The sequence below is a fragment of the Ceratotherium simum genome, chromosome 16, assembly GCF_057802395.1.
Source record: "Ceratotherium simum simum isolate JZ-2026a chromosome 16, ASM5780239v1, whole genome shotgun sequence".
NCBI classification, from domain to species: Eukaryota; Metazoa; Chordata; class Mammalia; order Perissodactyla; family Rhinocerotidae; genus Ceratotherium; species Ceratotherium simum.
The window spans coordinates 44,008,642-44,022,325 of NC_141915.1; the positions used below are offsets into that span (position 1 = coordinate 44,008,642).

Here is a 13,684-nt window from a genome sequence, read left to right on the forward strand (position 1 = left end):
ATACTTCTAAGTAATTGTATGGATTTCTTCAAGAAGAAATCAAAAGGGAAACTAGAAACTATTTTGAACTGACTAAAATTGAAAACGCAACACGTCAACACGTGGGATGTTGCTAAGGCAGTACTCAGCTTCCTCGCTTCCACCTTAAGAAACTAGAGAAAGAAGAGCAAATTAATCACAGAGTAAGGAGAAGAAAGGAAATAATAAAGATCAAGGCAGAAATAAATAAAATGGAAAACAAAAATCAAGAACTCAGTGAAATGAAAAGACAGTTCTTAGAGATCAATAAAATTGATAAACCTTTAGCCAGATTAAACAAGAAAAGATGACAGAAGACACAAAGTATCAATATCAAGAATGAGAGGGTGAGGGCCGGCCCTGTGGCTTAGCGGTTAAGTGCGCGTGCTCTGCTGCTGGTGGCCCGGGGTTCGGATCCCAGGCGCGCACCGATGCACCGCTTCTCCGGCCATGCTGAGGCCATGTCCCACATACAGCAACTGGAAGGATGTGCAGCTATGACATACAACTATCTACTGGGGCTTTGGGGGTAAATCAATAAATAAATAAAATCTTTAAAAAAAAAAAAGAATGAGAGGGTGACATCACTGTAGATTCTACAGATATTAAAAGGATAATAAGGAAATATTATAAAATACTTTACACCAATAAATTCAAGATGAAATGGAAAAACTCCTTGAAAGGCATAAACTACTAAAGTTTACTCAAGAATAAATACATTGGGCCGGCCCCGTGGCTTGGTGGTTAAGTGCACACGCTCCGCTGCTGGCGGCCCGGGTTTGGATCCCGGGCGCGCACCGACGCACCGCTTCTCTGGCCATGCTGAGGCCGCGTCCCACATACAGCAACTAGAAGGATGTGCAACTGTGACATACAACTATCTACTGGGGCTTTGGGGGAAAAATAAATAAATAAATAAAATTATTAAAAAAAAAAAAAAGAATAAATACATAACTTAAATAGCACTATTAAAGAAATTGAATGTGTAGTTTCAAACCTTCCCACAAAAAAAGCTTCAAGCCCACATGGCTTCACTGGTGAATTCTACCAAACATTTAAGGAAGAAATAATGCCAAATCTACACAAACTCTACCACAATTGAAAACAAGGGAATACTTGACAACACATTCATAAGGCCAGATTTCACCTTATCAAAACTAGACAAAGACATTACAGGTATATCTCATTTTATTGCGCTTTGCTATATTGTACTTCACAGATATTGCATTTTTTACAAGACCCTCCACCAGCAAAAAGGTAATGACTTGCTGAAGACGATGGTTAGCATTTTTTAGCAATAAAGTATTTTTAAATTAAGGTATATACATTGGTTTTTTAGAAATAATGCTATTGCATACTTAATAGACTACAGTATAGTGTAAATATAACTTTTATATGCACTGGGAAACCAAAAAATTCATGTGACTTGCTTTATTGCAATATTCGCTTTACTGTGTCAGTCTGAAACTGAATGGAAAATATCTCTGAGGTATGCCTGTACAATAAAGGAAAAGTGCACACTAATACCTCTCATGAACACAAACGCAAAAATTCTAAACAAAATTTTAGTATATCAAATCTAACAATATATAAAAAAATGATACATCATGACAAAGTGGGGTTTATCTCAGGAATACAAGGTTGGTTTAATATATGAAAATCAATGTAATTTACCCAAGTTAATAAACTAGAAAAGAAAAATCATACAATTATTGCAATAGATGCAGAAGAAGTATCTGACAAAATCTAACATCTATTCCTGATTTAAAAAAAAAAAAACCTCAGCAAACTAAGAATGGAAGGACATTTCCTCAACTTGATAAATGACTTCTACAAAAAACCTAATATCATTTAATGGTGAAAGACAAAGTTCTTTCTCTCTAAGATCGGGAAAAAGGCAAGGATGTCTGCTCTCATTACTTCTATTTGACACTGCATGGAAGGTTCTAGCCAGTGTAATAGGGCAAGAAGAAGAAATCAAAGGTTTTCAGAATGGAAAGGAAGAAGTAAAACTATCTTTATTTACAGATAACATGATTATTTATGTAGAAAACCTGAAGAAATCTACAAAAAGGCTACTAGATTTATCAAGTTTGCGGAGTATAAGATCAATATACAAAAAATTAATTTATCTCTACTACCCAGCAATGAATAATCAGAAAATGAAATTTTAAAAATAGTATTTATAATAGCACCAAAAGTACAAAATACATAGTAATAAATCTGACAAAAGACGTAAAAGGCTTGCACACTAAAAACTACAAAATATTGCTGGGAGAAATTAAGGAATATCTAAGTAAGTAGAGAGATAATGCGTTCACGGATCAGACGATTCAATATTAAGATGTCAATTCTCCCCAAATTAATTTATAGATCAAAATCCTAGCAGGCTTTTCTGCTAGAAATTGACAAGCTAATTCTAAAATTCATATGGAAATGCAAAGCTCCTAGAATAACTAAAATAACTTTGAAAAAAGAAGAACAAAGTTAGAGGACTTACACTACCTGATTTCAAGACTTATTATGAAGCTACACTTTTAAGATATTGTGATATCGGTGTAAAGATAGATAAATAGATCAAAGGAACAGAATAGAAAGTCTAGAAGTAGAGAGATATGAACAACTGATTTTCAAGTTCAAAGGCAGTTGAGTGGAGAAAGGATAGTCTTCAATGAATGGTGCTGGAACACACAAAAAAGTGAACTTCCATCCAAACCATACACAGAAATGAATTCAAACTGGTTCAAAGATCCAAATGTAAAGCCTAAAATCATAAAAAATCTAGAAGAAAACACAGGAGAAAAATCCTTATGACCCTGACTTAGGCAAGATTTCTTAAATATAACACCAAAAGTATAATCCATAAAAGGAAAAAAAAAGGATAATTTGGATATCATCAGAATTAAGAATTTTTGCTCTGCAAAAGACACTCGAGAGAATGAAAAGACACGCCACAGAATGGGAGAAAACTTATCAAATTACATATTGGATAAAGGATTTGTTTTCAGAATACTCTCAAAACTCAATAAAAATATAGGCAAAAGGTTCAAAGATATACGGATGGCAAATAAGCATATGAAAAGATGTTTGACATCATTCATCATTAGGGAAATGCAAATTAAATCTACACGGAGATACCATTACACACATATCAAACTATCTAAAATTTAAAAGACTGACCATAGCGAGTGTTGGCAAAAATGTGAAGAAAAGGGAACTCTCAGACATTGATGTAAAATGGTACAAGCTGATTTTACAATGATATAAAATGGTACTTTGGAAAATAGTTTTTTAAAAACTTAAGGATACACCTACCATATGATCCAGCCATTCCACTTCCAGGTATTCACCCAAGAGAGATGAAAGCATATATCCACGCAAAGACTTGTACACAAATATTTATAGCAGTTTTATTTGCAGTAGTCAAAAATTGGAACAGCTCAAATGTCCATCAATGGTGAATAGATAAATTGTGGTATATTCCTATAATGGAATACTATTCAGCAATACAAAGAAATGAATTATTACTACACATAACAAGATGAATCTTAAAATAACCATGCTGAGGGAAAGAAGCCAGTTAGAAAAGAGTACCTACTGTATGATCCCATTTATACAAAATTCTAGAAAATGCAAACTAATCTATAGTAACAGAAAGCAGATCAATAGTTGCTTGAGGATTGGGGAGGGCAAGGAGGGACAGGAAGGAAGAAACATAGTCATGCGTCTCTTAATAACGGGTACATTCTGAGAAATGCGTCGTTGGTGATTTTGTTGTTGTGCAAACATCATAGAGTGTACTTACACAAACCTAGATGGTATAGCCTAACTACACACCTAGGCTATATGGTACTAATCTTATGGGACCACCATCATATGCGTGGTCCGTCGTTGACCGAAATGTCATTATACGGCACATAATTGTACAGAGATATGAAGAAACTTTTTGAGGTAACAGACATTTTGAGTTTAGTGATGGCTTCATGTGTATACGTATATCAACACAGATTACTGTATGTCAATTATACCTCAAAAAGCTATGAAAAATAAATTATATAATTGAGACAATGGGTAAATTTGAATACAACTCTTTATTAGATAATATTATTGTGTAGGAATTTAATTTCTTCAGTGTTAATAGTATTGTAATTATACAGAGAAATGATTTTGGATATCAGAGAGGAAGCATCTAGCTGACAAGGGAGGAATCGACTGTGGTAGATGCTACAGGAGATTGAGGAAGATGAGGCTAGAGCAGTGACCAATAGATTTGACAATGTGGTGAAGATAGTCATTTGTCAGCTGACCTGACAAAAATGGTGGGAGCAGAATGCTAAACGCAAGGCCCTTTCCCAAACTAATCTCATGTAATCCCCTCAAGTAGCCTTAGCATATTTCTACTTAGCGTTAGCAAGTTTCTACTAGCTTGCCATATTGGAGGGGGGATGCCAAATTTAGGGTACGGTAAGTTATGTAATAAACTGTCACAAAAGGGCCCTACAGAAATATTTTTTAAAACTGCAAAGAAATGAAACTTGACCTTTACCTCACACCATATATAAAAATTAACTGAAAATGGATCATAGACCTAAATGTAACTGTACAACTTCTGGAAGAAAACATAGGAGAAAAATCTTTGTGATTTTGGATAAGGCAATGGGTTCTCAAAGATTTCTTAGATGAGACAAAAAAAGCACAAACCACATAAGAAAAAATTGCTAAACTAGAGTTCATCAAAATTTAAATATTAAAAACCTCTGGTCTTCAGAGATTTATCTTCTATCTATTTATTTATTTGGTGAGGAAGATTAGCCCTGAGATAACATCTATTGCCAATCCTCCTCTTTTTGCTGAGGGAGATTGGCCCTAGGCTAATATCCGTACCCATCTTCCTCTACTTTATATGTGGGACACCTGCCACAGCATGGCTTGATAAATGGCGTGTAGGTCCGTGCCTGGGATCCAAACCTGCAAACCCCAGGCCACCCAAGCAGAGCATTTACACCACTACGCCACCAGGCTGGTTCCTTCAGAGATACTTTTAATAGAATGAAGACAAGTCACAACCTGGGAGAAGACATTTACTGAACACATATCTGAGACAAAGGATGTTTTCCAGAATATATAAAGTGCTCTTACAACTCAATAAGATAAATATCCAATTAAAAAATAGATTTGAACAGACACCTCATTAAAAAAGACATTTGCACATGAATAGACACTCAACATCATCAGCTATTAAGAGAAGTGCAAATTAAAACCAAATGAGATGCAACTATACACATACTAGAGAAGCTAAAATTCTTTTAACAACAAATGTAAGGGTCAGGTGAAGACATGGAGCAATGGCAACTCTCATACACTGTTCGTGGGAATGCAAAATGGTATAGCCACTTTAGAAAACAGTTTAGCAGTTTCTTAACAAGTGAAATATGCACTTAGCATATGATGCAGCAATCCCACCCTTAGGTATTTTACCCCAAAGAAATGAAAACATATGTTCATACCAAGATCTGCATGTGAGTGTTTTTAGCGGCTTTATTCACAATAGCCAAAACACTAGAAATAACTCAAATGTCCATTAACTGATGAAAGCATAAACAAACTGGTATATCCATACAACTGGAATACTACTCAGCAATAAAACAGATGAACTACTGATGGGTGCAACAACATGGATGAATCTTAAAAAGAGTATGCTAAGTGAAAGAAGCCAAACACAAAAGCCTAGATTCTACGTGATTTCATTTGTAAGACATTCTGGAAAAGACAAAACTATAGGGACCAAAAATCAGGTGGTTGCCAGGGGAGGGTGGTGGGAGAGAGGACTGACTGCAAAGGGACATGAGGGGCCTTTTTGGGGTGATAGAAGTGTTCTATATCTCAAATGTGGTGGTGGTTACATAACCATACACTTGTCAAAACTCATCGAACTGTACACTTAAAAAGAGTGAATTTTATTAAATGAAAATTATACGTCAATAAACTTGATTTAAGAAAATAATAAAACAGGCCGGCTCCGTGGCTTAGCGGTTAAGTGCGCGCGCTCTGATGCTGGCGGCCCGGGTTCGGATCCCGGGCGCGCCCCAAGGCACCACTTCTCCGTCCAGCGCGAGGCCGAGTCCCACGTACAGCAACTAGAAGGATGTGAACCTATGACATACAACTATCTGCTGGGGCTTTGGGGGGAAAAAATGAATAAATAAAATTAAAAAAAAAAAAAAAGAAAAGAAAACAAATCTAAAAAAACAACTAAATGAAAATAAATGTAAGAAAAATCAACTTACAGTTTTTCTAGTTCAAGGGTCATCATGAGGATGCTCTCAATGGTTGTAAGTGTCACTTGTGTGGTTCCCATGTCTCTGAAGGAGAAGCCCAAACACGCATGATATGAACCCAAAGACAAAAATTCCATACTTAAAAAGATACTTAACAACACGTGATTCCTTCAATTCTGCCTTCTCTGTCAAGCTAGCTCAAGAGTTTACGTGCCACAGACAATAATTCCAGAAAGCTCTTATTGAAGAAATTTAAATTTATTTGCATCATCAAATTAATGACCTTGGTGCTGAACAGTACAATCTTTTTTTTACCATTATCCTACCTCTCATTTTCAATTGCAGCCACCTTTCTTGATTACTCTTTAAAAAAAATAATGTACACCTTATCCCTCATTGCTCTCTGGGATAAACGATGTTTCTACACACATCTATATGTTCTATATCTGTATGTGTTCTTCAACACTGCTCTCTTGCTCTGCTGGTTGTCTTGCCTATATATATTCTTTCTTAATCCTTTTCTTTGCCAATAACTCTTATTTCAATAACCCAGTGAAAATTTAAATTAGGACTGTTTACCAAAATGCAAACTACTTAATCTTTGATGAAAGCAAAAAAGAGCAGAAATCATCTCATTAGCCATGAGATTGTTGCAATACTTACAAATATTTTAATGCTGGCAACTTAAAAAGATAAGAATCTTCAATAGCTGTCAGAGGATTACGACTGAGAATTCTGAAAAATGCAATGGAATTAAAATTATCCGCATTTTTAATAACTGCCATGAAAGTTTATGTTCATTTTTTTGGTATGGAACTTGAAGGTAAAAAAAAAATCATTTTCTGTCTTTACCTACAAATCACCCTTAGAATCCATAAAGCACTCTTCTTTTGGGAACTACCCAGGTCTCTAGACGATAAAGTGAAGGACAGAAAGAGAAAAAAAATAGAAAAAAAGTGGATAGCAAAGAAAAAATATGCCAAATAACTTTTCAGGCTGAAAACCCTAGAAGTGATTATGCTGGTAGGAAGCCCTTGCTCTGCAGGAAACACTATTTCTAGTGTCCTTCATAATTCAAGGTGCTTTTCTTTCATCTCTAGAAATTTTAAAAATTCCATAATTTAAACTACCCAGTTAAAGACAAAAATTGGACCAATTCCTTGGTTTTGGAGCCAAAGAAGAGGGATAAAGCTAAGAGGAACCAGTGAAAGCCATTCTCCCTCCAGTCACATATTCCCATGTGTGTTCTTGTATCATAGCCTTTGTTACATTGTATGTAATCACCTGTCTACTGAGGGCAGGGACCACACTTTACTGTCACTGTCATCCCTGTGCCTGATATTTACTAGGTATTTAATAAATGTTTGTTGAATAAACATTTTGTTTACATATCAATAAAATGAACCAATTCATTTTTTGACATAAATTTTTATTCTAAAATGCTGGAATAGATTTTCTTCTTAATTCTTTAAAACAAACAAGCAAACAAACAAACGAACAAAAGAAACAGGAAGAAAGAAAAGAAAATCTGCCTTTAGGTTAACTCTACTCAAGAATCATTAGTGTACTTTTACAGAATATCATAAAGAAAATTATCACAACTAATATCTATTGGGCTGCCAGGCATCTGTGATCAGCATTTCACATTTAAGCCTCACAATAACCTTATGTGATAGATAATATTATTACTCTGTTTTACAAATGAGGAAACTGAGGCACAGAGACGTTATATAACTTGTCCTAGGTCATAAAGCTAGTAAGAAGCAGAGGTGTAATTTGAACTTAGTTCTGACTCCAAAGCCTGCATTTAACCTGTATGAAGAAAAGGGGTTTAAAATAGCTGTTACTTTAATCTTAATTTTGAGAGCACTAAATACAGAAATACCTTTTCAAACTTCATATACCTATTTGGGAGAGCCTCTATGAGAATTAAATTTTCTTTTTATTCCTTTTCCTAATCATCTCCCATGATTAAGTATTTAATGAGCCCATGGTCATTGAGACTTCAGAGATTTAAAACTGTCGTAGGCAACTCAGTGAAAATGGGGGAGTAAGGACATCTGAAAATTCCTCCCTCCATAAAAGCAACAAAAAAACTGGCAAAAATTGTCAGAATCAACTTTTTCAGAACTCTGGAAATTTAACCAATGGGCTTGCAGCAACCCAGGGAGCATTTATTTAAGAAAAACGAAATTAATTTCTGTAATAATAGTGAGATTTGTGTTGCTTTAACTTGTCCTAGACCTGTGCTCTCCATCCCAGTGGTAGCCCTGAAAAAGTCCACATCCCTGGGACCAGAGGGAGCAGAACGGAGCTGGAGGGCCTTCAAAGCCTCTTTTCCAAAAAGCTATCATTATCTTACCTGTCTGGTGGTTCCCTGGAAGGCCTCACTTGAAAGGCTTGTCTTTGACCTGACTGAGAGCTGCCCAGTGCTAGCCTCTCCTCAGGGGGTATGTTTTTAAAACAATTACAGGTAAATGTTTTAACATGGCAGCTGGATGAGGTAATGGGGCAAAAAACAGCCTAACCAAAAGCTTAAAAGGAAAAGCTGAGGAATGAGATGTCCATAGAGACTTTGAAGTGCTCCACCATATTCCTGGGAAACTGGAAGACCACGAGACATATTCCTGGGAATCTAGAAAAAAAAACTATTAGCACTAAAAATGAGTTCAGGAAGGTTGCAGGATACAAGATCAATATGCAAAAGTTAGCTGTATTTCTATACACTAGCAACGAGTAATCCAAAAATTAAATTAAGAAAACAATTCCCTGTATAACAGCAACAAAAAGAGAAAAATACTTAGAAAAAAATTTAACCAAAGAAGTGCAAGACTCATACACTGAAAGCTACAAACTATTGCTGAAAGAAATTAAAGATCTAAATGAATGGAAAGCTGTGCCATATTCATGGATAAGACAATATTGTTAACATTGCACTACTCCCCAAATTGATCTATGGTTTCAGCTCAACCCCTATCAAAATCCCCATTGACTTCCTTCCAGAAATTGGCAAGCTAATTCTAAAATTCATATGGCAATTCAAGGGACTCAGAATAGCCAAAATACTCTTAATAAAGAAGAACAAAGTGGGAGGACTCACCCGTCCTAGTTTCAAAACCCAATTCAAAGCTACAGCAGTCACAGTGTGGTACTGACACATATAAACATAGACATAAATCAATGGAACAGAATTGACAGCCCAGAAATAAACCCTCACATTTATGGTCTATTGATTTTCAACAAGGGAGCCAAAACGATTCAATGTGGAAACAACAGCCTTTTCAAATGGTGCTAGGACAATTGTATATCCACAAACAAAATAATGAAGCTGGACTCCAACACTGCATTCCATATAGAAAGATTAACTTGAAATGGATCAAATACCTAAATGTAAGAGCTAAAGCTACAGAACTCTTAGAAGAAAACACAAGAGTAAATCTTTATGACCTTGGATTAGGCAACAGTTTCTTAGATATAACACCAAAAGCACAAACAATCAAAGGAAAAATAGATAAATTGGACTTTATAAAAATTAAAAACTTTTGTGCTTTGAAGCACACTATTAAGAAAGTGAAAGACAATTCATAGAATGGGAGAAAACATTTGCAAATCATATATCTGATAAAGGTCTAGGTATCCAGAATATCCAGAATATATAAAGAACTCTTACAACTCAATAAAAAGATAAATAATCAAATTTTAAAACGGGCAAAGGATTTGAAGAGACATTTCTCCAAAGAAGATATATAAATGGCCAAGAAGGACATGAAAAGAAGCTCAATGTCTTAAGTCAGAAATACAAATCAAAGCCACAATGAGATACTACTTTACACTCACTAAGATCGCTATAATCACAGAGACAGACAATAACAAGTGCTGACAAAGATATGAATAAATTGAAACCTTCATACATTGCTGGTGGGAATGCAAAATGGCACAGCCACTGCAGAAAACAGTTTGCCAGTTCCTCAAAAAAGGTAAACATAGAGTTACCATATGACACAGCAATTCCACTCCTAGGTATGAAGCCAAGAAAATTAAAAACATATGTCTACACAAAAACTTGTATGTGAATGTTTATAGCAGCATTATTCATAACAGTCAAAAAGTGGAGGGGCCGGCCCGGTGGTGCAAGCGGTTAAGTTCGTGCGCTCCACTGCGGCAGCCCGGGGTTCATCAGTTCAGATCCCAGGCACGCACCGACGCACCACTTGTCAAGCCATGCTGTGGCGGCATCCCATATAAAGTGGAGGAAGATGGGCATAGATGTTAGCCCAGGGCCAGTCCTCCTCAGCAAAAAGAGGAGGATTGGCAGATGTTAGCTCAGGGCTGATCTTCCTCACACACACACACAAAAAAGTGGAAACAACCCAAATGTCCATTAACTGATGAATGGATGAACAAAGTGTGGTATATCTATGTAATGGAATATTACTCAGCCTTAAAAAGGAATAAAGTGCCGACACATGCTACAACATGAATGAACCTTGAAAATAACATGCTACATGAAAGAAGCCAGGCACACAAAAGGCCACATATTGTATGTTTTGTTTATATGAAATGTCCAGAATAGGCAAATCTGTATGGACAGAAAGAAAGTAGTAGTTCCCAGGGCCTGAGAGGAGGGGGAAATGGGTAGTGACAGTAATAGGCACAGTACTTCTTCTCGGGAATTATGTCCTGGAATTAGATAGTGCTGATTACTGTACAACCTTGTATATATACTAAAAAACCATTGAATCCTATACCTTATAATGTTGCATTTTATGTTATGTGGATTATATCTCAATTTAAAAAAAAAGAACCATGTTGTAACATATAGAGCACCAGTTGCCAGAAGACCAAACATGTTGGTAGATGGAAAAAAGAGGAGTAAAGACTCAGATTCTTCCGTGACCAAGGTCAGAGCGGGTAGTGGCGAGGCTGGGAGCCATGCGGTTTGTTCTTGCCTTGGCAACTCTCCTATTCTTCCTATTCTAGCCCATTCTTCTGGATTTTTTTAGTACCATTAACTTGTCTTATTTGTACCACTAGTTAATATTTAGTAAGATGCTGTTATAAAGAGAAAGAATGTGTGTCACATGTCTGGTTAAGCACAGTTCCTCAAACTTTGAGGTTTTGAATATTCTTTGCTTTGAAAAAGAATTTTTTGGCATTAAAAGAAAACTGTAAGATAACCAGTGGGCTCTGCAAGCGAGCTCCTCCACCTCGGCATCTTCCCCTGCCCACCTTTCCCCCAGTCATTAAGAATGACTATAAAGCAATATGCAGCCAAAACAATTTAGCAAAGTTTATTATCCTTCCTCCAAAATTATCTCTGCTTAGTGTTTCCTCTTAACGAGGCAACCCTTCTCCAACTGAGATTAATATCCTTGCCTTTATCCCTAGTGAAATCAAAATACGGGGCCACTCTAAACGATCCTATCTCCTCCTCCTGCCTGCAGGGCAGTCTTTTCTTCACCAAGGTTGTGCCTGAGCAAGGGAGAGAATGAGTGAGAACCGACTCAACAGCTCAAATTTGAGGGACTCTACAGCCACTGTTTTTCCACAAACCACAATACGAATGGTTTTAGATTCACAGTGGACACTGCACTAGAGATTGTTTCAATTTTGGTTCAATTCCTTCATTTTACAGAGAAAAGATGTGCTGACTCCTAGTACATTGCCTTTGTGATATTCATGGGCTTATCTTTACGGAGTAAAACATGGCAACAGTTTTTTTTTGTTTTTTTTTGTGAGGAAGATCAGCCCTGAGCTAACATTCGATGCCAATCCTCTGTTTTGCTGAGGAAGATTGGCCCTGGGCTGACATCCATGCCCAACTTCCTCTACTTTATATGGGACACCGCCACAGCATGGCTTGACAAGCAGTGCTTCAGTGGGCGCCTGGGATCCGAACCCACGATCCCTGGGCTGCCGAAGCGCAGCGCGCGCACTTAACTGCTGCGCCTCTGGGCCAGCCCCATGGCAGCAGTTTTTATTAGCCTCAAAGACTGTCTCAAAGTCAAAGTTTAAGAAATATTGTTTAAAATGATTTTTTAAAAAGTCTTATTTGAAGAGGAAAACTCGAATATTTTTGCATAAGCCTTTTGCTGTAGAACAATGGGACAGATTAAAGGTAGTTCACAAAATAACGGAACATTTCTTACCTGTTATTTTTTTTCCTCCAAATTCTTCTATACAGGTCCAGATAGATGGGCTACATTTCCTTTCTACTAGTGGAGGCGATAGGGAAGAACTGAGGACTGAAGCACGTCATCATTGTCCTGACCGTAATCCTGTACTGTAATCCTAACAGCTTTAGCCGAAAAAATGTCCAAAGCGGGCAGTGAAAATAAATTTAAAATAAGACAAATTCCCAAACTGTCTATGCTAGAATCCCAAGGCAGGCAGGGAAAACTGGTTTCTTGGAGGAAAGTAGTCAAAGAAATAAGCAGAGTAACCTAAATCCTGTTCCACTATGTTCGAAGCACTTGGGGATGGAGCAACTCCTTTCCTTTACTCATACACATAGATCCATGAGCTGTGAGAACATGACTCCCCACATGAAGCCCCTCAGGACGCGACCTCTAACTGCTTCACGTAAACTCTTCTCAGGGGGCAAAGCCTAAAGAATCTGAAATGATGAACCTATATTTTAATCAAAGTTCTGAGAATAGCCTTGAAAAGGCCCTGGCAGCCAGGAACAGTGGAAGAAGCAAGGGCCCTGGAATCAGGTAGACCTAAGTTTAAATTCCGGCTGGCTGCCACTTGCTAGAGAAGTGACTTGAGTAATGGACATCTCTGAGTCTTGCTTAGTCCCATTTACTTCATGAGGCAGTTTGAGGATTGAATAAAAGAGCACGCGCAAAGCACCTGGCATAAGGCTGGGCGCAGAGCAGGTGCTCAGTAGTAATGATGTCACACCTGCCCAGGACAGTGAGCAGAAACCCTAGGGAGGCCTAGAAGCACCAAAAGAGGGAATTCTCACCGGGAAAAGGCGCTCTGCGCTCTAAGGTCCTATTTGAGTTAGAAACCAACTTCCAGATACAATGCACAAAAGGCCAAGTTGTCATCATTCAGCTCCTATTACAAGGGAATGCAGAGCTGCTTAGAAAATTACTTGCAAAGCTCGTAAGCAGTTCTGCCATTAACAATGTGAACCTAGGCAAGTTATCCAATGTCTCCGAGTTTCCATTTCCTCATCCCCAAAATGAGGATAATAATATCTACACCACAAGAGTTGTTGGGAAAATGAAAATGAGATATAGTGTGAGGTAACGTGTACTGAGCATTTACTGTGGGCCAAGCACTATTCTAAGAGCTTTAGGTATGCTATCTTACTTGTATAATAAGTAAAAGCACCTAGTATAGTGCCTGGGACACACTGATAAATGTAGTATTAAGGA

The 13,684-nt window shown here is 37.2% G+C and overlaps 1 protein-coding gene across 5 annotated transcripts in view; it reads right to left on the reverse strand.

Annotated features, from left to right (window-relative positions):
- Positions 1–13,684, reverse strand: part of LOC101409171 (leucine-rich repeat-containing protein 37A2) — a 50,940-nt gene that overhangs the window by 14,650 nt on the left and 22,606 nt on the right. For 4 of the 5 annotated variants that reach the window (XM_087441327.1, XM_087441325.1, XM_087441326.1 and 1 more), the window contains 2 exons: positions 6,960–7,031; positions 6,306–6,380 (listed from right to left, as the gene is read on the reverse strand). In XM_087441327.1, the coding sequence (XP_087297453.1) occupies positions 6,306–6,380; positions 6,960–7,031 (147 nt within the window). Of the gene's footprint in view, positions 1–6,305; positions 6,381–6,959; positions 7,032–8,658; positions 8,817–13,684 lie in introns of those variants that run through there. The other variant, XM_087441328.1, reaches the window with a different exon arrangement.